Below are 25,530 nucleotides of genomic sequence, written 5' to 3' on the forward strand. Positions count from 1 at the left end.
AAACACTGTGTGCTTTTATAATTTGTCGCCCTAAGTCTCATTCCTAGCCTCGTTCCATCCTAGTGCATGTACCAAGTACAGACCAGACAGTTCATCTGTATAAATAAATGTACATGAAATATATTATTTTATCTAAAAAAAAAAAATAGTTTAACTATGCATTTTATTAAGTTTCCTTGTGATGTAATAATACATTGATTGAAAAACTAATTTCCCTTTGTCTCTCAGAAAACAAGTTTATGAAAGTGCCCTCATTGTTCAAAATTACTCCACCATATCATTTCAAATGTCTATCCATTTTATAAAAAATATGCAATGGCTCTCTTATCTAAAATACTTTTACTTTTGAGGATGAAAAAGCACTAAGCTATTTAATGTTGCATTGGCTGGCAGCCGTAATTTTTTCGGCCACGTATAGAGACACAAGTGAAGTGTAGCATTTTGTAAACTGTGCCTAATTCCACTCACATCTGTGTTCAATTGTTGTCTGCATCTACATTCTTTGAGAGTGGATTTATTTTTCCTGGGCCACCATGTGGATTCAGCTGACCATCTTAAGTGGGGATTAGTTGTTTTAAAGTTAGATTTTGATTAAAGCATTGTTTTTCAAAAGTTGTAACTCACAACACATGGCTTACATAGACTGTAAAATTCCAAGGACTATGGGCTATACCCTATAAAATCAATATCTAAGGATGACACAGGGAGTGGAGAACGTAAAATAAACAAACCATATTCACTCATATTTCTTTTTCAGTGTCATCTTTGGTTTGATTATTTTTGTTTGCAATAGTAAACTTTATTATGTGAAAATATAAAGAAATCTGTTAAAAGTTTGCAGGTGATACAACACCTTGGTGACTCTTTGCTGAATAGTAACGGAATATGTAGCAAAGGTGAAGAAACGATTTGTGCCGGGTCAGACAGCCTGCATGCTGAGATGATCTATGCTAAAAGCTTGGCTGTGGCTGTGTTTACCTTTGGAGACGCAGGTCTTGAAATAAGTTAAGCGAAACAAAAGGGCCAGCAAACAGTTGTGAGTGAAGCGTGTTGTGGCACTTCTTTTTCTTCTCTTGATGACACTTCCAGCGCTTCATCTAGCCTAGCTTTGTTCTTGTTAGCTTCAAAGACCTGGCAGTTCAGGTTGAGCTAAGAAGCACATCAAAGATGCTGAATGCAGCCCTTTTTTTTTTTTTTTTTAAATAAATATTTAGCAGCGCAGTAGAAAGGCTTGTGCTTATCCCTGCCCCCTTCCCTTCTCCCCTCCCATCTCCCTCCCATCTTCCCCCTCTTCACCTGGCTGCTTTCACCTGCTGAAAATTGGCTGAGACACCAGCATGGTAATGGCTTCATTGGCCTGCACTGCTGAACAGAGAAACCAGCCACCACACACACACACACACACACACCACATTTCTCCACCACAACACACTCTCCACAACTTCCCCCAACTCTGTGATCGCTGTTAATGTGCTGTGGCAAAATGTGTTTCTCTTTCGTCTTTATGGCTTTTACCTCTGTGGACTTTCTTTTCCATTGAAGGTTTTTTGTTTTTTACCCCCCCTCTGCATATTTTAGTATTGGGAAATGACAGGAGGAGGCACTGCTGTCTGTAGCTTCTGAAGTGAGAATGAAATATAATGGTTATTTTTGCTAAGATGGCTGTACCATTAGCAGTGGGAGAGTAGGCAAATTGTAAAGCTGGAATGGTATTCAGGAAGGCTTTGCCTTGGTGTGAAGAGCAAAGCCTGTTGAAAAAAAGAAGAAAGGAAAAAAAACTTAAGACCATGCAGCTCAGGTTACCCTGGCTCATGTAAACAGTCAGCCATTAAAAAGTCATGCTAGTTTTTTTTGCGAAAAAAAATACTTTATATGTATTTTATACTTTTTCCTGACCAATTGAATACCTTTGACCTTTTTTGGACCCTGTATTCCCATGGTGAACTGTAGTCAGGGCTAATATAGTGTTATAGCCATACAAGTATATGGCCCTGCTTGATGTTTGGAGAGAGACGAGCAGAGCCAGAGTGGACAGCAAAATGTAACTGTCAGCTAAAGGAGAGTAATAGAGGCATTCGTAGCGTCATAGGAAACATATGTGGCTCCATATGCTCTCCATGTTCTTGTTTCCAGTCTCCTTCATTGTCTGAGATGCACCACTGATCTGGGGGCCTCTGAAGTGCCGTGTGTGTGTGTGTGTGTGTGTGTGTGTGTGTGTGTGTGTGTGTGTGTGTGTGTGTGTGTGTGTGTGTGTGTGTGTGTGTGTGTGTGTGTGTGTGTGTGTGTGTGTGTGTGTGTGTGTGTGTGTGTGTGTGTGTGTTGCACCACTGATCTAGGGGGCCTCTGAAGTGCCCTGTGCATAAGTGTGTGAATGCATGCAGACATACAGGCATGAGTTATGTGTCTCTGTGGGTTAAAGAAAAAGACACAAACATACGTTTTTGTGTTGCCACAGAGAAAGAAACATGTATACTATGTCTGTGTGAGTGTATATAGTGTTCTCTTTCTGCATTTCTGTCCATTGTGAATGGGCTGTGAAGTTAGGAAGTTGTGTATGTCTGTGCTGTTCAATGGCCCCAGGCTGGGGCAGGCCTGCGGGAAGCAACCCTGACGGTCATTAGGACCTGTCAGTATGCCGGGAGGGGGAGTGCTGATAAATTTCAGATAGTGTCAATTGCAGATGAAAGATCTGCTGAAGATGCTAGGGGTGTCACGCTTGACTTGTCTCTGCTCAACAAGTCCCATCTTCCTTCCAGCAGCAGGCTACCTCAAGCAGGAAATCGGGCAGGCTCTCCCACCCTCTGCTGCCCCTCAGCCCCTGCTCTCCCCAACCCCTCACCCCTCTACCTACCTTCACCCCCACAACCCCTCCCCCCCACCCCTTCCTGCTTACCTTGGCTAAGCCGCTTTGCATGTTGATTGGGGGAGGGCTAATCCAGTTTGCAGCTGTCGTAGACCAATGATGAATCACCTTTCCGTCATTTGGCTGTGCTCCCCTTGCTCAGGGAGGAGGGAGGACCTGGAGGAGGAAACAACAGCGGAGTAGGGACGCGACTTGGAGAAAGACAATGTGCGCCTCTGTTCCCCCGCTAGCCCTCTCTTCCCTTTCTGCTACAGAATAACAATAATGTTTTCTCAGACAAGCCTTTTTTGTGTCATGGATGGCTCTGGACTGTGACATCGAGCTGCAATAACAAGGAGTGACATTGTTTCTGCTGGGGCAGGTGGAGGCAGAATAAAGAAAGGAGTGTGGTTTGTGAGGACTCAAAGCCATCTAGGTCCAGGTAAGAGCACAGTTGAGCCAGAGCCAGCAGCATCAGAGACATGTAGCTCTCTGCGTGGCATCAGAGATTGCCTTAGACGCTCTGCTAAACAACTGTCAACTTCTCTCAGCCTACTTTGTTGCCTGTTAGAGATAGTTAAGGCTTTTTAGCCAGCAGCTAATGAGAAAAAGTTTGGGCAAAATAGAAAACAGGATTAAGTAGTAAGTGTGAAATGTAGAAATAGGGTTATGTGATTCTGGACTATCCTTAATGTGCTTATATTTCTACCTCTGTGGTGTTGTATGCTTGGAGGGTGTGATATTTTTAGGGTAGAAGTAAATTAATATATATCTAGGAAAAGGACAATGCAGCTTCTGAGTATGTGTGGAAAAAGGCTCTTGTGTCATTGTTTTTTATTATTACTGATTTGATGTCCTTTTTATCTTAGTCTTTTTGATTTGTAATATAATGCTTAAAACAATGTATAATTTCCTTTGATAATTAAATTGCGCTTGAACCACAAGAAAGGACATTCTAACAATCTAATGCAAAGTATCATAATATCATAACATTATATCATCTTAAATAGAGTAAATGCATATCATAATTTAATCTTTTTATCACATAATTCTGGTTTCTTCGTGCTATCTGATAGCACTCAGACTACTCCGAGTTTCTTGAGCATTTATCTTTGTGGCCTTGTATAAAAAGGCCAATGTTTACCGATAGCAGAGATACCCAGAACTCTGGAATATAATTGGAAGTGGCAGTAATATGTACAAAACATTTTCTCCTAATTTCATTAACTTACTATTGCAATGGGAACAGTGGCAGAGACAAATGGGGTCTAGAGTTTTTGGCCGTACTTTTGAAATCACTCGTGCCTTCTCTCTACTACTCCATTGTCTATACTCGTTCAAATCCTTTGAGCACACAAATGAGAAGATAGAATAATGTTTTCAGTGGCGTGGTCTTTTGTATAAACACAGAAACAATTAAGGAGCTTGCCAGAGCAAACGCATGCCTCGTGAGCTTCTCATCTGCCCATCACTGAGGCATGGGCTCTTACAATCAAGCAGAGTGCTGCACTTTTAACAGGCACATTAACAATTGCCTCAAACCAGCAAACATCTGTTAACAGTCTTCGATACCACACAAAACGATATACACTTAAGGCAATTTTGCTTAAAGATACATCAGAGTAAATTGACAGTAAACACTTTGTGTTCACTTCATGTAAAACGGTGACTTGCAGTGAGATTGTTGTAATGAGCAAAATCAGAAACTGCCTTGTCAAAATGTTTACTATTCATTTCATAGCTTGCAATTCCACTCTGTTTTTTTCTGTGTGCACATGTGAGTGTGTATGTCACATTTTGCATTGTATATTTCTTTGATTTTCATATGCTAGTTTTTAAGCCTTGACATTTGGCATTGCATAGAAACATCATTCGTTGAAATTCAGTTGAAAATATCACATGCACGGTAGTCATTAGTAAAATTGTGAATTATAGATTTTAAATGTAGTTTTAGTAGAATATTTTTTCACTCAGCATCTAATTACTACATTTTTTACTTATTATTAAACTATTACTAAATTATTTATTTTTTTAACTTTTTTATCATCACCATTGTATTCCTCTAAATCTGGACTACTGGATATGTACAGTATGCATATTGTGCACACTGCATTGTGTATCAGAGCTGCGTGTCTTCCCTGAAACCAGAGTGATATGTGTAATTTGATTTGGTGTGTGCATGTGTATCACGTCAGGTCTATGGAAATGCAGGATCTAGCCAGTCCTCACAGCCGAGTAAGTGGAAGCAGTGAATCTCCTAATGGTCTCAACCTCGACAACTCCCACGTCAATAACAATTCCATGACACCCAATGGCACTGAAGGTATGTGTGCGGTGCTGTTGCTCTTCAGTTGCTCTCTTTGTCTTGTATGCGATTCTAAATTTTAAAAAGGGTTGAGAATGGGGACAGAAGCTGTATTGTTACATTCAATGCGAAACTGACTTTTTGATCTGAACGTAATTCAGTGTAGCGTTCATGCATTTGAAATGTTGTGCGTCAAAATATTATGGTATTTTTCTAAGGTGAATTACCAATATTTTTTAGCAGTAATTTAGTAAACAGCTAAATAATGGAGAAAATGGACTTCATATTTGCTGTCCTATTTGCACGTATTGCTTCAACAATTCAGTGCAATCAGTAGTAGTTCAGTGACTATTAGCTGTTTATTTAAGCAACCATGTCATTATTCAAAGCCCACAGCAGGGGAATGACGGGGTTTTGCATGAGGTCTCTACTGTACGTACTTATTTACTCAGGTGATTCACCTGTGCTTAAATCTGAGCCTTTGTTTAGTGAAGCAGTCATGCACGTCACAAACAAATACGACCTATTAAAAACATAACCCATGTCACGTAATCTTCAGGATAGTCTGTGCTTTGAGCTCAGTTTAGTATTTTGTGTATTCATGACACAGGACCTGTAGATATGGTGCAGACATGTCATGTGTCCCTTTGCCATTCTTTCTTTCCCATAGGTGATAGCATCACAATGCTTACCACTGCAGACTGGTTGTTAGGTTCTAACTCACAGTCCGCTGCAGGTTTGTCTACTCTTGGTGACACAAATGAAAGGACAATACTTGGTGTTTTCAACGGAGAGCAAGATTAAAAAAACTCTTTGCACTTTTGCCTTTTTGAACCACCTACTTCACTTATGAAGAAACTGAATTTGTATCTTTTTGGAAAGTCCCAAAAATGCACTATTTAGCAGCTGCTAAATTATAAAGTTGCCTCAACTATTGTGCCTTTCATTCAGAAACTCTTTGGTATTTGCTGTAGTTGTTGTGGTCTTCTGTTTAAAGCATGATTTGACCCCGACTTGATTTGAGTCCATTATTAATGAATGGTCAGATTGTGAACTTGCATACTGTGCATTTTGTTTTCATTTGGACGTTCTATGCCATTTCCTGAATACAGTGGTTATTGTGTGCTCTGTGACCTGATGGTGTGGTAGTTTATGCATGCACCTTACCACTATTTTGTCATCGGTGTGTTGTTCAAAAGAATTGCCCCTTGTCCACATATGTTTCTGCACTGAATGAGCATAGTGGAAACATGTAAAACATGACAGCAAACGGCTTCTTCAACCATGGGGGATTCCACTGAGCATGACTCCATTGCCCACATTGTCAATTTGTTTTGCCAAAAAGAGAAAGGAAAAAAAAAAAGTCCTCCAGCCCGCCTGAAGTGAAATGGATTGATTTCAAAGATTCCTGAGCTGTCAGAAAACTGTGAAATTGTCTTTGCAGATCTATCGCTGAGCTGTATAATGGAGCCAAGGTCAAACAGCGTTCGCTACACTCTTAAAAAGATTTTATACACCATACATTTCCTTGACATTTCAATTGTAGTTGTACGTCCCTGCGGAGCACTTTTTTGTCTGTGACTCCAACACACATGTAATGTGATGATTTTTATTTCATGCTACACTTAACTGCTGATAAGCCAGTAGTTTATCATTAAATGTAAATTATAATGTAATTCTGTTTTGCCAAGTAGAATGTACTGTTAAATTAAAGTTTGATTTAAAATAAATCCACAAGCTTTACATAAGGAAATGGCTCAAACACATTTCTAAATGTAAACTCTCTGGGTTTAACAATAAAGAGCAGTGATAAAGATAAATATCTTGCACCATAAATCCCACCAAAAAGAATTAACGATAAAGATAAAATACAAAAATACATCTATAAACCATTTGAATGGATACAGATGTAATGCATTTACATTTTCTGACATTGTTGTAAATACTGTTGGAATATTGTTTGACTACTCCGTCCTCCCTGTGCAGTTCTGTTTTTATTTTACACTGAGTAACTTTTTGCTGTATCGTGAATGTGAAAATCAAAAAAAAGAAAAAAAGAGATATTAAGACGTTATTCTTTTTCCAGACTTGGTTTGGTCCATTTGGTGACAATGTGGCTTCTTTGTTTGCAGTTAAATCAGAGCCAATGAGCAGCAGCGAAATCGCCAACTCAGTAGCAGACACCTCTCTAGACAGCTTCTCAGGATCAGGTGAGGCTGAAGTGTGTGTGTGTGTGTGTGTGTGTGTGTGTGTGTGTGTGTGTGTGTGTGTGTGTGTGTGTGTGTGTGTGTGTGTGCGCGCGCGCGCACATGTGTCTGGCTGCCACAAACATACACACACACACAGCTGCAGAACTGATTAGTGAGAGATGAGCCTAGAGATGGGTGACCTATAAGCCGGTCCCCAGGAAGTGTCCCTACAGTTAAAACACCAATATAGTGTGTGTGAGTGTTTTAGAACAAGCGACTCTACCTCACCTTTGTCAACATATTTATATGCTGTGCTTGCATGCACGTGTGTTAACACTGCTGGTTCCCATGCCAGCGAGGACTGAATTATGACCTGTAATGCACTGAACCTGTCTGGCTCGTGGAGTGACATGGCATCCCAGTGGCCCTCGCTCTCCACGGGCTGTTACCCTATCGCCCTGTCAGAGCCAAGGTTTTCACACCCTCCTCTCAGCATGGGAACATCACACACACGCACGCACACACGCACGCACACACACACACACACACACACATTCTGTAAACACACACACAAGGACAGCTCTAAATAAAGCCAGGACCTCAGAGTATAATGACAATTGTAGGAATTATAAAAGAAATAATCACTAATGTGATAATTTTGTAGCTTATTTCTTTTTTCCATCCCCACCAGTATCTATGTCAACCTGCAGCACTCTCGTCTATTTTCTATAAACATGTATTAACAGTACTACGTTCAGCTGTGCATAGTATTATCTTGCTGCTAATTTTTCTGTATTTCCTTAACTGTTTAACTAAGTACTTGATACTTACCACTAGAAGCGCATAAATCACTGCTATGACTTTTGTCTTTGACAATATTAATGAAATTTAGTAATCTTATACCCCATATCCTCCACAGGGAAACCCAAAGCTCCATTCAGAAGAGCAGGTTTTGTCCAGTGGCAGGTGCTGCTGATGTGGGAAAAGTGTTCAATATTAATAACGTGTGTGAGGGGTTACAGCATACAGTTACATACAGTTAGCGCTCCCCCGCAACCAAATCCTTTATTTTACATGTCACGACCAATTAGACAGATGTTTGAAAACTGTGCCACTGCACTGCAGTTAAATGCGAGTAATGCGGTAAAACTGTGATTGTTGCTGAAGTTAATTAAATTTAAATGTATTATTACATTTTTATTTATTCATGTATTGTGATATAATTTAAGGTTAACCTGCTGTGTGTTATTCCAAATTTAGATATAAATATGCAATAAATTATGGCAGCTATTTAAAAAATGACTTATTAAATTAAAACCAATAATGGAATTTTTGGTAACAGAAGTCTTGCCTGCTGGCTCTTTTGTATGTGGGGAATTTAAAATGTTGTTTAGATTTGACTTTTCTTTTTCAAAATTTATATTTTACATCGTGAAACTGAAAAGCAGGTAACATTAAGAGCACTAATACAAATTTCCATTTTTCTATTAATAAGAGTTTATTTGAGGTGTTACCTCACGCTGACGATTGAAAAAGCCCACTGTGTGTCTTATATAATTCTTACTGCAGATTTGAAACAAGTGCACTTCTGTGAGTTATTTGTGGCTGAACCTTCATGAGTTAACAGCACCGTGGAACCACACAGTCTTATGCTTAATGAAGGAATGATTATGCAGTAGCACTCATTACCTGCAATCAGTGATGGCCCTTCCAATGTGGTTGTGGCTTGAAAGGCCCAAGGCAACTGAAGCCACAGGCTGAGACTGATTCAGACCATCCTGTGTGTGTGTTTAAACCAGCGGTCGTCATAGCAGCCCAGAAGTATCTCAGAGATACGCGGGTCAGCAGAAAAACCTGATGTTCTTACCTGATTATTTTACTTCATTATTGCTCTCCGGTTTTCAACCTTAAATAAGGTTACCGAAATAAATAGAGTAATGCGATGTAATTACTGTTTCCTTGGATTCCAGAAGTTCTGTTGGCAAAAGATAATATTTACCTTATTTCTTAATGTTTAAATATGTGCTTGCCTCTTTTCTTTTTAACTCTCCTCAGCTATTGGAACCAGTGGCTTCAGCCCAAGACAAACTCACCAGTTCTCTCCACAGATTTACCCTTCCAAGTAAGGCTTCTTTTATTTTTCTTTAAAAAATAAGCAGCATCCAACTTCATTTGGATCTTTAATTAGATCCTTCTGCTAGATCGGGGGTTTTCGACTAGCTTTGTTTGCCTGGATGTCTGCAGCTTGCGCACTCTGAAATCTGTTGTAATTATTATCTTGCAAAAATTTCCCTTGCCATTTATTGTTCTTTCACTATGTATATGAGCTGTGCGATGCTATCTGTCCTACAGTTTGGCTCGGTGTTCAAAATGAAGTAGCACAATCACAAAGAATTTGTCAGTTAGCAAAGTTTGTGTTATGGTTTCAGGGGTAAAACATGGTCCCCTTTCTTCCTGCCTTCCCTTCTCACTTGTGTCTTTTGTTTCTTTTCTTAAATAGCAGAACATATCCGCATATTCTTCCTACCCCTTCATCCCAAAATATGGCTGCGTATGGGCAGACGCAGTACACCACAGGAATGCAGCAGGCCGCAGCTTATGCTAGCTACCCCCAGCCTGGCCAGCCCTATGGCATCCCAGCCTATGGTAAGATTTCTCAACACACATCAAAACCTCCTTGTCTTGCTTAAAGATGCATGTTAACTAAATATTTTTTTCCTTCCTAAAGGTTATGAACCAAGACCTTGCAAATAACAAACTATGTTCCCACAATTCCTCAAGTAAAGCAGGAGCAGTAGAGATGCTAAGTTGTTGTTTAGTGCCTGCATATTCTCCTTCATTGCAATAAAACAGAATGTGCTTGTCAAGCTGTTCAGATAGATCTGAAAGATTAGTGATTCAAATCTGAAAACAAAACCTGGTTTCCCCTGGCATTGCAAGAGAAAGAACATAGTACATGGCTCACTGTAGGCTTTATTTATCCAAAGCCTTTAGAGTGTTTTGACCCCAAAAGACTCGCCAATATGTGGAGGAATTTACACTGTTTATTTGAATGGAGTCCTGCAACCTACCGCTGCATAGAAGCTGCATCGTGACTGATTGAATGTAAGCAGTGGCAAGTTTAACTCACAAACGCAAGCAAAATGTTTTATTACTTGTGCATCTTTTTCACAGATGACCTATCTTAGATGATAATAATAATACTACTACTACTAATGATTACATAAAATCAAACAATCATAGTCCTAACATGCTTTTTGATTTTACGGCCAAGTAGACAACACGTTTGCAGTGAAATGGAACCCAGTGTGAGATAATATTTCTAAACAACTGATGATAGTAGAAATCTTTAATCCGATAATCAGCGCTCCACCATTGTAATAAGTGTTTTATGCTAACAGACAGAGGCTGTGTCCCTTTGCTATTTCCAATGTAATTTAAACCTGTGTTGACTGTTGTCTGTGCATCAAACCGATCTGGTGTCACTAACTGATTTAGGTCCATTGTGGGCAGGCATAAAGACGGAGGGGGGTCTGACCCAATCCCAATCCCCGGGACAGACGGGCTTCCTAAGCTACAGCTCCGGCTTCACCACGCCGCAGACAGGACAGGCCCCCTACAGTTATCAGATGCAGGGTGAGGACATCTTATTGAATCCCTTGTCAATATTTTTCTCTGTGCATCTTCACATGTCGGTTTGGGCGTTTGTATGGTGTCAAAATGCAGCGTACGTGAGATGCCGTCACTCTCTCTTAAAGCTAGTTTGTCAAATTTTACAGTTGTAACATGTTTGCAGCAAAATTGCTAAAATGGCTAACATCATGAGAGGTTTACAAAACTACAAAGCAGATTTTGATTCACCAACAATTAAAAAATACGGTGGGAATCTGGTTGCTGGTACATTTCTTTGCTGTTTTGTTCTCTGTGTGTATATATTTCTTCTGTGTATCTTCTTTGTCCTGTCTTTTACAATGTTTTTGCCAATATCACTTTTGTCACAATATCAGCCCCTCTGTCTTCTTTCTTACTTTGTCTCATTTCAATGTTTCTGCCATGTGTTCCCTCTGCTTGGCCCATTCAAATAAGGTTTATTGTAATCTTTTTTTTTTTAAATATTAGAGAAAGAGGTCTCTGTCCCTGATTTAACAGCATGCAGAGCCAGACTGATTCACAACTCGGCCCTTGAACTCACCACAAAAGATTGTTGCATCCCGGCGGTCGTTATGTGCAGCCACGACGGCTGCCTCCCTCTCCTCTCCTCTTAAAAGAATCAACACAGATGGAAAAATGGCAGGCACTTAGGAGACACCAGCCATGTCCTCCCCACTCCCCAGCCTTTGTTTTGTCTCTCCCTGTGATCATATTTGTATTTGTTTTAGAGCTGAGACCATAGAGATTTATGGCCTTGAAACCGATAAAGATGAGTTGTTGCGCCCTGCACTCCCCCTCTTTTGCTCTCTGTCCAGTCATACATTCTGTTTAAATGTAGTTCAAGCCTTCTGTCATGTTGTGTTTCTATTACTCTTTTTGCATTTGTTCAAAAAGCCTCTGTTCCACCTGCACTGGGCAAGGACAGTTGGCTTACAGCTAGCATAGTATTTGCGTTCTCTCCTGTATTATCTAATGTGTGACAGTAGAAACATCTCCACATGTTGTTGAAAAGCCTCACAATAAATAACGCCAGCTCAACAGCACACGGGAAGCCTCTTTTCCACGCCTCTTAACCAAATACAGTCGGCCACAGCTGGAGTTTTGCAGCGCACAGCAGAGAGAGAGAGAGAGAGAGAGAGAGAATGTACAGCAGTGTTCAAGCTGCTATCCTGCCCTCAGTGGTTTAACTCACGATGACAGTATTATGTGCCCATTCATCTTCTAAGTATTATGCTCTTACGCTGTCTTTCTCTTCCCTCTGTCTAACTCTTTCTCTTCCTCACTGCCTGCTGCTATCTCTGGCTATAATATGCCCTACGTAGCGTTAAGTGCGTTAGTAATTGACAGCCATGTTAGATGACAGATTGACCACTATTCTGGCCTTGAGTTCTCTAACTGTGGCTCTGGCCCTCCGTCACACCATCATCATTACTTATTCTGGCCTATTGATCTGCCTGGGCGAAGTGCCTCGGGCCTGGGTGTCCCAACCAAAGACTCTTTTTCCACATCTGATACCCCCCCTCTCTGTCAGTGTCCCTGCCACCAGCCTGTGGCCAGCTGTCAAGGCCGAGGACGATTTGATTAATGCTTTAACATCCTTACTTTCATGTCCAATGCCATGGTGCTAAGTGTGTGTGCTAAAGTCGTGGCATCACATTTTAACAGGGGAACAGTGTTGTGTGCATCTCAGTTTTGAAATCCCTTTAGGCAGTTTACTTAGTGCATCTCATGGATTGTCAGAAAAATCCTAAAACATCAGAGGTGTGTGAAGAGACGGGGAGATTGTGCTGATGGTGGGACTGAGCAGATGCTAATTAGGTGAATAATTGGATTCCAGCATTCTGTCCCAGTGGCAGTGCGAGCTGAAGAAGCTGAAGCCTCAGTTGCCTTTTTTAAAAGGAGAGCCCCATCTGGACTTGATAGCCTATTCCCAAGTGGGGCATCCAAACTTCTGCTACAAATATTGTGCACTGATGATAGACATAGCCCATGGCAAGGGGACTGATCAAGCAAAGCAAATGGACTTCCAATTGTGGAGCCAGAAGGCAGGAGGGAAGGAGGAGAGGAGAGGAGGGAGGGATGATGTCTGGTCTTGAGTGAGTGAACTAACTGGAGCAGGACAGGGGGAGGGAGAGAAAACATGCCCCCCGGGGAACCACAAAACCCCGTCTTTCTCCCCCTACTATAACCAGCACCACCACTCCCAACAGCATAGGCTCATTCTCACTGCTAGCGGGGGTCCCCTCGGCTTTTATGTGGCTCCTTGTTCTCCTCAGAGCAACCCTCAAACCCTGCCAGTGAGAGCTTTTACGACTGTTTGAACTGTGCATTAAGATAATTTGTTGTCCTTCGCAGCCTCACTCGTCCTTGTCTCTGTCTTATTGTTCTGTCAGACTTTCACTTGATGTTGAACTTTCTGCGGAGAACACAATAGTTTTCAATTATCCCCTGCAGGCATCGAAAAATCAAACAAAACAACAAAGAAAGAGAACCGTTCTAATGAAAATAACTGGCAGAGGCCAGGATGAAAAAGTGGAAATCTGCTGCGTGTGTAAATGCTGAAAGCAGAGAGTGAGAAACTGCACAAATAATTAGTGGATCCTGGTAATCTTGGGAGCTTGTGAAGTATTTGTTTCTCTTTTTTGGCCACAGTGCTGGGTACTTAACTGACTAGGCTAAACACTGCACTACGTCTTCTCTTTTCGTGCTTTCTTTCATACGGTACCCTTCATGCCCCCTCACTTCCCTGATCCTTCCCCCCCCCCGTTCTGAAAGCTGCTTCACGTTTGTCACGGTGTGGGAGGGCCCTCCTGATGGGGCCAATGACCAGAGGATGAAAGGAACCCCCTCTGTTTGTCTTTGGGAACAAAGGTGTAATTATGCCCCCATTTAAGAACAGTACATTTATCTCCCCCTTCGTTTTCACTCAAGCTACGGGATATTTTTTGGCTACAGGAGGATCACTGTGGTGATAAGTGAAGAAGCCTTATTAAATAATGCAATGGTAGTGCTAATTGATGTCCCCTGTGGACGTATGGAGAAGGGATTTGTCTTTGTATTAACAGAAGCGAGTAATAAAGCCTATGGGTCATATTTGTAAAGGCTGGAAGAACTGCTATGGCACTTTGATGCAATGTTAGACCTTTTTAATACAGTCTTTAAATCTCAAGCCTCTGATACTAGGTATAAAAAGTCAACATCTGGTCAAAGCTTTACTATTGTTATACTGTATATGTTTACATATATTATTGGCATGCAGAATAACGCCAAGCTGCGTAAATAATCCTATAATAATTGCAATCACTATTTTGGCCTTCACAATGGATTAAACTTGAGTGGATGCAATATTAATGCTTTGCATTTAGATTGCCTACTCTAACGCATCAAATCAAACGCTCCCTACTCACAGCTGAATTCTCTGACAAATCCCAGGCTTTTGCTTTGAGCACTTTGTGATTCACCGCTCTTCTCCGTCTGTTGTGGCTGCAGGCAAAAAAATTCCCACTCAAAAGGCAAAGTGCTTGACTACGTTTACTTTTAAGGGATAAATCAGTTTTATTTGGTTGTATTGGCAAGTTTTTTTTTCCTATTTAAGATTTGCAAATTTGATGTGACTTGTATTCATTTATAAAGCACAATATACAACGTTTGTCAAATTAAAATGCTTTAGTGCAATAAAACTAGTTTGTTCTCACAGATCATTTAATGACCTCAAGCACAATAATTGGGATTATAGTAGCTTTAATATACACAGCTCTCTCATGCTCTCCCTGTCGCCCTGCTGTTTCTCTACCAGTCTGTGATCCCATTTAAGCTGCTCCTCCTGCTGTTCTCTTGCCTGACATCATAGTACAGGTGGATGGCCGCTGAACAGAGAAGTCGTGCCCCCGGGGGCTGCCGTTGCTCCTCTCCTCTATAACTCATGTCATGTATATTATTAAGCCATTATATGCTATCAACCCTTTTGAATGATTGAATTACCCAGAGGACCATCCTTTGAGCAAGTAAAAAGAGGAACATACATATTCATTGGGGCTAGATGTCAGCAGCAAACCCCCCCCAGGTGCTCCTCACTGCGACCTCAACCCTCCTTCCCTATACATCTCTGTCTCACTACACTGCCCATGCACACCCCCCTGGCACCCTCATGCTCCGTCCCAGTGCATCCACCCCCCTTCACCCCCACGCCACCCTTCAGTAGCTCACACACAAAAGTCTCTTGTCTTCCTCACATTGTGCGGGCCTGGGTGGCTTTGGAAGCAGGTTCTGTCCACCCCTCACCCTTCTCTGCCCCCCTCTGTCATTCATCAGGCCTGATCCAATCACTGATAAGGAAGGAAGAGGCGAAAGATAAGGCCACTGTTGGGAGCGTTCCCTCAGGCCTCCCTCTGTTTACCACCTCAAATAGCTGTTTCACAAAAGAAACAATGTGCCATTTCATTTCTGTCACTGCACTGCTTGCAGTACTGCAGATTTAATAATGTTGTTTGATAAAATATGGTGTACACATAACTAAAAAGTATTATTTTTCCTTAAAGGTGGTACTTTCACAACAACGTCAGGATTGTATCCAGGAAACAACTCCCTGACGAACTCCACTGGCTTCAACAGCACACAACAGGTAGCTGTGCACTTCCTTCTGCTCATTCCATTGCTGTGATCTGGTATCAGTATGCAGCTATCGATTTATAGAAGTTTGAATTGCAGACTTCTTCCAAACCAGGAAATCTTTATGAAACATGCATACTCATATGTTATATTTCATCCGTGATACATTCAAACATAAATCACTCAGGATGTCGAAAGCTTTGTATGCAGGATTATCTACTGTACTTCCTCCAACAAAAATGTATTATGCCACAGAGGAAAGGGAGAAAAAAACAAAAAAAAACAAGACAGATCGTTGTCCAGATGTAGGACAGAACAGACATGTGTTTGCATTTATATTTTGGAATCTGCACTGTAAAGTAGCAACACTGGTGCAGGGCATATCTCACATTACTCTGCCAAACCTACTGCTTCTCTTCCTCGGCTCTGCTACTTTTTCTCTCTCTCCATCTTTTTGATCTAAATCTCCCCTCTTACACCACATTGTACATATTAGATTATCTTGTGTTTGTTATTTCCTTGCCTTATCTTTATATGTAACTGTTTACCATTTCTCCACTGTTTTTCTTAACAGGACTATGCCAGTTATCCAGCCTTTGGCCAGGGGCAGTATGCTCAGTATTACAACAGCTCACCCTACACTTCACCCTACATGACAAGTAATAACACCAGCCCTAGCACGCCCTCCACCACCACCACCTACACCCTCCAGGAGCCACCCACTGGCATCACCAGCCAGGCCCTCACAGAGAACCCTGCAGGTAAGAATCAAACCACAGGCCGCAGGGCTGCCTTGTGTAACCATGTTTCTTTTTTTAAATTTAACAAGCACTGAACCCTTCCTTCTCACTGACTGGAAGTAGCTTCTGATAATAGAACATAAGCTATAAAATCTTAATTTGTCATAACGTGAATGCACAATATAAGTAGGGAAGTGTTTCAGCCACCACATCTAGTGTACTGCAGTGTAGCAAGCAAGAAAACAAAAACGTTACAACTGAAATCGGATGTAGAGTTTCCCATAATTTCATGTGACATTAATGCCTCATCTGGCAATCGAGCATTGATTGTATCTTCATAAGTCAGTCATACTGTATGACTACATTTCAAATTGTCATCAATCAACACCAAAGACATCAGGCTTTAACTTAACGTAATTTCATACACAGTCGTCCAATTTAGATAAATTACGTCTTTGCTATTTCTATTTGACATGTGCTCCATTATCTGTTGTTTATTAAATCAGTATGGAGCACGATAGCTTTTAGTAACTGTGTTCTGCAACTGATTTATGATATGTTTGTTACCTGTAGGCCTATATAATCACTAAAAATGTCCCAGGAAGCTTCCTGCCCTGCATCAAGACAAATGGTCACTCACACTTCTTTGCTAAAAGCAAATAATAGCTCATCTTCGATACGCTCTTTTTATACTCTCCTTCTTCCTTCTTTCCTTCCTTTCAGCAGAGTACAGTACCATCCACAGTCCATCAACCCCCATTAAAGATTCAGATTCGGATCGATTGCGGCGGGCCTCGGATGGAAAGTCACGTGGCCGGGGAAGAAGGAACAACAACCCATCACCGCCGCCTGACTCTGACCTTGAGGTAGGGTGAGCCCGCTACCTTGGCGACAGACAGCCTCACCCTGTCTGAGGCACATTGACACTAATCCACTTACTGTATGGCTGCCACACCAGCTTTAACACTTGATGGGCATTAATTCTTAAATATTATGCCTTAACTATAACTGCATTATTGATGAATTGTGGAATATATGACACACATACAGTATGTAAAGTTCTCATGTATACCTCGTAAATAAACAATAAGGCATGTGATTAAGTGAGTCATCACAGAAGTGAATTTTATATATTTATATATATATATATATATATATTCTAGTCATCAAAGATGGGACACTAGCTTTGACTAATAATAGAACCATTGCACCTTGAGCTACTGTATACAACAATTGTGACCATATGTCAAAACAAACTCTTGGAAATTCATAGGGCTGGGCTCTTCATTACCATGATATGAATTTAAATGAGGTTAATAGCACCCATTATAGCACTGACATCATGGCGTGTTAACATATCTAGTTAATTAGTTTGTCACTATTGATTACTCTAATGTAAAGGGCAGAGGGTGGAAAGCATGTGGTGGGAGGACTGTTGCGGTGACCAACCCAAGCAAATGGATCCTGGTCCCTGTGGCGCACAAATACACGCTCCTGGCCTATTGACCAGGAGGATCACCTTGCAGCCCTACAGAGTGCACCATTGATTTTGCCTCTTTTCTCTCTGTTTTTCTTTGTTTCTTTCTTACCACTCCGCCCCCCCATCTCTCCAGCGAGTTTTCATCTGGGACCTGGATGAAACAATCATCGTTTTCCATTCCTTGCTTACGGGTTCTTATGCCAACAGATATGGACGGGTGAGTGACATCAGTTTGTGGCAGTAGCGGTGCACTTTATCAGCAAACACACATAAACATTAAAAGGACAAGAAGAAAAGGATCAGGGGGGGGATGGCCATTGAGCGGATGATAGATTTCACTGAGTCTATACTGAGAAAATAGAGCAGAACTCAATGTACATTTAATTGTTTCTTTTTTTAATAGGTCCAATGAGGCTTGACAAGTATTTGACTGCTCTTTGCAGCTGTTGGGGCTATGCATGGCTGGTCGGGGCTCAGCTGTAGGGGCTCGCAACAGTTGCACTCTGGATGTCTATTGACACATCTTAAGTGTTCCTTTCTCCTTCAGAAATGCCACATTGTTAGTTTAATTAAGTGCTTCTCAATCCATCCTTTTCAGACGGGGATCTCCCTGGAGACCCTGGCAGGAGACGGAGTCCACTGAATGTAATTTAGTCAAAACTCCAACTAGAACACAGAGATTCCCTTAAAGCTGCCTTAATTAGGATTCAAAAATATATGATATATATATATATATATATATATATATATATATATATATATATATATATATATATATATATAAACCTTAACAAACATATTTTTTTATTATTATTATACTGGAAGGTTATTTTCCATCCCATGTCACTGTGTATGCTTATAAGATGAAGAGTTTACTTTTCCAGACTTTGCTATTTGTTGTTCCATGTAAATTGCTTCTCCAAATTTAAACTTTCAAAACAAACAATTTGGGAAATAAGGCAGAATCCTATTCTCATGGTTTTGTTGAGGTCATAGGTTCTATACAGCCTTTATTGCACCACCCACTCTTATTTTCCCATTTAGATATAATACATACACATAATTACAATCTTGAAGACAATTCATCACACAGTCACAATTTTTATAATGATAAATTAAACTCATTTTTATTTTGCGGTAGAACAGCATTTCTAATCACCGGTTGTTTTGGCTATGGAGGTTTCTGGTTTTGAAGTCAAAAATGACATATTGCTCCTCATATGTCAGAGAGCTTAGCGTCTGCAGCCCGTGCTCTGTGCCTTTGTTCTGGTATGAGGGGGTGTTTGATGGGGGCAGTGTTTTGTTTTTGGGGTGAAAGAGGGCTGCCCCACGACCCTCCACTGTTTATTTACTTTATTCTCAGCCCTGCATGCTGGGTAAAGAGAGAACTATGGCTTAGGGAGCTGTGGCTCAGTGATGAGGGACTCCAACCACACACACACACACACACGCCTGCATGCATGCATACACAGGGTCTCCAGTGTGCTCCTCTGAAACAGGAAACACTCCTGACTCCATAAGGGCCCGTTCCATCAGAGCTCATATAGGATGTGACAGGCGTTAGAGTCCCTCTCACTTACTCGGTTTTCTCTTTTTCTCCTCCTAGCACATTTCTCATGACTCTATCACATTAAAGCAATATTATAAGAGGGAGACATGCTGCTTACTCACAGCAACCACCGAGCACGCTACCTCAAATCCTATCAGAAACGCAGATCTGTAAACTACCTCAAAAAGGAAAGTGAAGCAGACCAACATCCACCACAACAACCACCCCTTCTCTTCTTTCCTGTCTGTCATTCGTGTCATCCTCATCAAACAAAAAAGTTACTGAACAGTTTTCCCTCATAGCTGCTCTGAGCTTACTATAAATAGATGTGTATCTGAGTAAGCACACATCCACACTTTCTCTCCCTTACTGTGACCTCCCACCCACTCTCTCTGATTCTCTTTTTTTCTCCCTCTCATACACACATAAACACACTGCTACTCTTATCAGCTCTTTTAATTGGCATCAAGGCAGCTCACCCCCATAAAGCTGATGGCTGAGGCCAGCTGTGCTGCTATTGGGCTGGCCAGAGCTAGAGCTTAAAGTGGGTGGGGATGGATGGGGGGTTGTTATTGGTAAGGGGCTCAGAGGGAAAGGGGGACTTGGCGCCCCTGTGGATGGAACTGACATCTCAGGACAGGTGGTGCTGGAGCAATGACAGCAGCAGCACTTTGGTCTTCTGGCCTGCTTGTATTCTTAACTCCCTCACTGAGTGATTGTTTAGATTTAATTGGAAAGGATTCACTCGCACCGGAGAACACTGCCTTTTCCCACCAAACCAGCCCATAATGCTAAATCAGCCGACAGCGGCAGGGGTTTGGGAAAGGGAGCTGGTAGCCTGTTGATGTGGGAGGGTAATTATTTTTGATGAATTCTGACTGAAAGATTGATTCGAACTGGGAGGTTAAGAGGAAGGAGAAAGCTGCTAGAAGTGGGGATTGAGCTCTACTTGTGTGGTTTGGTTTGTCATTTTAGTGAAAACATAAGCGTTGTGGGGTGTGACAGGTAATCAGCAAAAAGCTCAGGTGTGTCTTCAGGTGGTTTAATTCTGTAATCCCTGCTTCTGCCTCTTTAATGCAGTCTCATCCAGCTGCAGAAAATCCTTCTCCACAGCCTGCTATTGTATCCCTTCACTCTTTGCTTGCTGACGACAGTATTTTGATTAAAGATTTAAGATAAAAAAAAAAAAGGATATTCAATTTGTGCAATAACAAAAAAGAAAATAATTACATTTATATCTTTTTGTTTATGTGAAAATGCACTGAAGACTTTTTGCAAATTCATTATCTTTTTAAAGGGAAAATCGCACACATTGTCACAGGCTCATTAACTATTTACAATGTAGTTCACTCCTGTCTAGGTATTATCTTACAGACAGTGCAACCCTATCACCATTACAGCACGTGTCACATTACTGACAGAGATCATGATTTAAGAAAAAATTGCAGCTATGCTTGCTGCAGGGAACAGAACATTATTTATTTTGCATTTCAATTATTTTAAATATTAATGCACACATCTGAGTGGTTGCGCAGGATGGATTGTGTAGAGCAATCAGATGATGCATCAGCACAAGTATGTGGAGAATGGGCTATTTACGATGAGGCTGTGACCCCCCAACTCTTCAAAATCGACCACCCCTCCTGAGAAGAGACATGCTTTTACTGCATTCGTTCAAGTCTGTGGCATTTCTGATGACTATTCTGGTCCCTTTCAGAGGGTCGTAAACAGAGGCTGAGACTTTCAAGTCCGCCTAATGTCTTCTTTTATGGGAATAGCCTGCTGAGGAATTTTAAGGGATTCTGTGTTAATTGAGTGACTTACAGGGAACAGCGTTATTTATTGTTTCACATTAACCCCTTCAGATGGAAAAAATGACCTCAATATTTAGAAGTACGAATTTAATTAGATTTAATTGGTTTTGTCTATTTTTCAGGATCCGCCGACGTCTGTATCATTAGGCCTGAGGATGGAAGAAATGATCTTCAACTTGGCCGACACACACCTATTCTTTAACGACTTGGAGGTGCGTCTATTTTTGTTTTTCTCTCTTTTTTTGTAAGCTGTCTTTAGCTCTACTATGTTCCTGTTCTGCTCAAATGTCTTCTGTTCAGCTTGTGATGGTTTTAGTGGTCAGATGTGTGTATATATTCCAACAGAAGTGTAAGTACAGTCCACTAAGAGTTACATAAAAGCAGAAACAACTGTTTCGTAGCATGGAGCCTGTTTCTCAGTTATCAGTCCCATAGTGGTGAAGTATTACCTCGGAGCCCAAGGGATACCATGAATTTTACATGTGCTGTGAGTCTCCGTCATTCCTGGGTCACCAGCCCTGCCCCCACCGCCACCACCACCTCCTTCCCACTACCGTAGCGGCCAGCTCAATTTGTCAAGCTCTAGCGTTTCAGTGGCCACTCTGTCTCTCTGTCTGTGTGTCATGCTGTGTGCTTGGTGTCGCTGTCCACCTACACCACAGACCTTTCCGTCGCAGCATGACATCCCCCGCCATCTCCCCCACCATCTCCCCTCCCACGCCTCTTTGCCCCCCTGATTCATGTACGGCTAGTGTAAAATCTGCCCCTGGGGATCAGGAATAGAGGGATCAAGGGTAGGGAGGTGTGTGGGTGTGGGTGTGGTGGGATGTCTGAGTGTCTGCTTCACTCTAGGGAGAGGTGGAAGACCAAAGGGTCAGGTATGCTTATAGGCTCAGACTGTATGTACAGAAAAGTGTGTGCCACATTTGTCCATACATATACACATGCACAGACATGAAGCGCACCCGCTACCCTCTCTCCGGATCCAGATGTCAAACCCAGCTCACTATCAGTGCTCATCATATTTTAGCAATAAACAAAGCAATTCATCTCGATGTCATTTTTGTCAACACTAGCTCTATCCGATTCTCTCTCTGCGATTTTTGTCCCTGCCTCCTCCTCTGTCTCTTTCTCCCAGTGAATCTGATCCCACTGACCCAGCGCTTTTCCTTAGTGTCCTGCTTTATGCTGACCTCACAGTAGAGGAAATGTTTTGTTTGATACTAAGTGTGAAGAGATCTGTGGCCAGTCTGCCAAGTATCATTACTCACCACCATGTTTGGCTGTGCTACATGAAGCAAACCCAAGAAGGAGGGAAAGACAGGAAAGAAAATGTTCATACTCTCCCAGACAGACGAGTGACTGAGATTCCAAACGCAGTCATCGTGATCAAAGTTAATTGGCTGCAATTGGCTGGTTAAATATTTCCTTATGCCCTGGCCATGTAGAATCCATTGTAGCTGCACTTTATTTAATAGATGTGCCCCAATCATTTGAAAAAATGGCAGTTTGTGACAACGCTTAAATGTGGTTTTGCTCAACATCTGTCCTGTGTTTTGATTTCTTTTCATGTGTGATGAAACCGTTCACAGATGAATTGGCAGCTCAGACTGCTTATAAAATTATTTTAAAATGCAACGCATATATTTCCTCTGCTCTATCTCAGTAACCAAATTATTAGATTTTGTTTTGACACTTTAAAGCTTGAGATTTTTTTTCCAGCTAAAACTATACTATTATGACTAAAATAGCAATGTGTGGTCTGCTGCAAGAATGCTTTTTAGAACGCCCAATGTAAAGACCTCTGCAGACGCTGCAATGATTGTCATTAATAATCATACCAGAGAGGAGGAGTGACATTCTCTTGAAGGCATATTGATTTCTCCTCCTCCTTAAACTGAGCTGGGCCAGTCTGAGTGTTAGTGCCAGTTCTCAGCAATGCTGAACCAGTTGTGTTTCCTCTCTGCTGATTTACAGTCCTCCATCTCAGATAAAGCTAAATAGAGTCCAACTATAAATACCGCAGCCAGCAGCAGTTATGTATTTAAGCATGTGCAGAAATGCATATGGTCCATCTAATTTAGTCTAAGCCATAAAGAGAGACCCCAGAGGCTGTGCAGAAACACAGGTGCAGAGTTAGTGGCCTAACTCTCTCTCTCTCTCTCTCTGTGTGTGTGTGTGTGTGTGTGTGTGTGTGTGTGTGTGTGAGAGAGAGAGAGAGAGAGTGGTCCATCTAAGTCTTAACACTGTTGTCCTGCCAGTCTCTGCACGGGAAGATTACACATGGACTCTGTGTCCTTACAACTTCACTTTATGTGCAGTCTTAGATTATTTTGCTTCTATTAAAATGTTAATTTTTAAGATAAATTATGATCAGTTTTGAATGCACAAGTGTTGTTTACAGGCCTCTAAACATCACAATAAGCATAATATTGTGCTTAGCCTGCCGAAGCCACAGCCAACGCTCTAGTCTTGTGTATTATGTATTCAAGTGTGTGCGTGTGTGAGAGTGTGTGTGAATGGAGGCTGGACCGCGTTGATAGAGCTGGTGAGTGACGATTCAGAGGAAAGTCATAAAAAGAAAGAGGGCATGCCGAAGGGGTCAACAGGGATCAGTTTCACCCTTACGTCTCTCTCTCGCTCCCTCTTTCTCCTCTAACCTTATTCTGGATCAGCGCTATCTTTTTTCATTCACTGTTAGATAGAATTGAAGGTGCGTCCCTGAAATACTTCCCCTCCCAACCACACACACAAATCTCTCTATCGATCATCCTGCACAAACCATTTGCTACTCTTCTTTTTGTTTTTCTCTGTTTTTATCATCAAAAATACTCTCACTGAGGGAAGTATTAGAAAAGTAATTCAAGGCAATATAATCCTTATTGATGTGATCGCCACTGTATTCATTTTCCCTATAGAAGGTGTATTTCAATAGCTACAGAGACAAACATATAATCGATGTTGTTATATTGAAAGCAAAACTTAATACAAAATCGATCATGTTTGTAATTTGTTAGTTAACAGCACCATCCTAATGGGAAGGTAATTTCAATAATTTATTTATTTTATAATTGTATTTTCAGAATACACTTACAGGGAATAATAACTTTTTAATATTTTATTTAAATAATTTACTAAATTACTAAGAAGAGATGTGGTGTGTGTGTGTGTGTGTGTATATATATATATATATATATATATCTATCTTATTTTTGAATTATAATACATTTGTTTCACCATTTTAGTAGTGCTGGGTATGGGGTTGAATGTGGAGTTAATTGATGGTCTGAAGTGATGTGTATAATGAAGCCTACTAAGGCTGAGCTCACTGGGAAGACTGACAGCTCTGCTGTGACTCAGGGTGTGAGTTTACTGTAGGTGCGCTGCTGCAGCCCAAACGCTCACGCCGAGCAGTATGTGGGAACCAGGGGCCTCTCTCGCGCTGGCCGAGCCCCCTGTGTTCCCTACTCAGTGGGGTATGGGGGCTGCCGTCTCCCCCTTCCCTGGGTGAGAAAACAACCCTCCCTGTCTGGAGGATAAAGGGCATGAGGGCAAACCACTCACGGGGAGAGAGAGGGGGAGAGGTCTCTAAAGGTGGGAACAATTTAAATTAGTCCACTGATGCCTCCATGCTGTGTGCAACCCTCTCTCACACACTAATGCACGTGCACTCTAAACATGTTGTGCTGCAAATTCTTAACACACACATACATACTGTACAAACGCTCGTGAAATTCCCCGCAGATTCTCATACTCTCTCTCTCACACACACACACACACACACACACACACACACACACACACACACACACCTGTGGAGCAACCCTGTGACACTGTGAGCTGACTGGCTTTTACAGCTCCCAGCCTGCAGTCGAAGGGTTGAAACCTCCTCTGTCACTCTCACCCAGGGGCTGCCTGTTAATGAGAGATGCTGTGAAATGCATGGTTACCTTTTCCTAGTGGCTGAAATGGCCCTCCAGAGCCTCTTAGTGTGGAGCTGTTCTGTTGGTTTTATGTCCCACTGTAGAGAGTCAGATCCTGTTCTCGCCATTCCATATGATTGGTAGCTTTATGGTGTTTTCCTTGATAGTATATTTTTAAGATTGTATTCCCAGTAAGGAGGAACATAATGCCAACTGTGCTTTTCATAAATCATGAAATTAAGTCATTCAGTTGATCGGCTATCAATTAACACTGTAGATTTATATTTCAATACCGCTATCATAACAGATAATTGCAACAGTGAACTACAAAAGGCTATTTTCATATATAGTATATTTTGTCAGATGGGCGTCTTTAGGTCTGTACACACTGATGTGGGTATTTCATCATTTGTCTGGCCACTGATGCAG

The 25,530-nt window shown here is 41.5% G+C and overlaps 1 protein-coding gene across 14 annotated transcripts in view; it reads left to right on the forward strand.

Annotated features, from left to right (window-relative positions):
* The window catches only part of eya1 (EYA transcriptional coactivator and phosphatase 1), a 63,807-nt gene that overhangs the window by 26,706 nt on the left and 11,571 nt on the right, over positions 1 to 25,530 (forward strand). For 3 of the 14 annotated variants that reach the window (XM_078280840.1, XM_078280841.1, XM_078280842.1), the window contains 10 exons: positions 5,038 to 5,165; positions 7,280 to 7,357; positions 9,392 to 9,458; positions 9,837 to 9,982; positions 10,835 to 10,972; positions 15,526 to 15,608; positions 16,170 to 16,356; positions 17,059 to 17,201; positions 17,949 to 18,032; positions 21,301 to 21,390. In XM_078280840.1, the coding sequence (XP_078136966.1) occupies positions 5,042 to 5,165; positions 7,280 to 7,357; positions 9,392 to 9,458; positions 9,837 to 9,982; positions 10,835 to 10,972; positions 15,526 to 15,608; positions 16,170 to 16,356; positions 17,059 to 17,201; positions 17,949 to 18,032; positions 21,301 to 21,390 (1,140 nt within the window). In that variant the 5' untranslated portion in view covers positions 5,038 to 5,041. Of the gene's footprint in view, positions 1 to 2,999; positions 3,285 to 5,037; positions 5,166 to 7,279; positions 7,358 to 9,391; positions 9,459 to 9,836; positions 9,983 to 10,834; positions 10,973 to 15,525; positions 15,609 to 16,169; positions 16,357 to 17,058; positions 17,202 to 17,948; positions 18,033 to 21,300; positions 21,391 to 25,530 lie in introns of those variants that run through there. The other 11 variants (XM_078280839.1, XM_078280843.1, XM_078280845.1 and 8 more) reach the window with 11 other exon arrangements.

This window comes from Sander vitreus, chromosome 22 (genome assembly GCF_031162955.1).
Source record: "Sander vitreus isolate 19-12246 chromosome 22, sanVit1, whole genome shotgun sequence".
NCBI classification, from domain to species: Eukaryota; Metazoa; Chordata; class Actinopteri; order Perciformes; family Percidae; genus Sander; species Sander vitreus.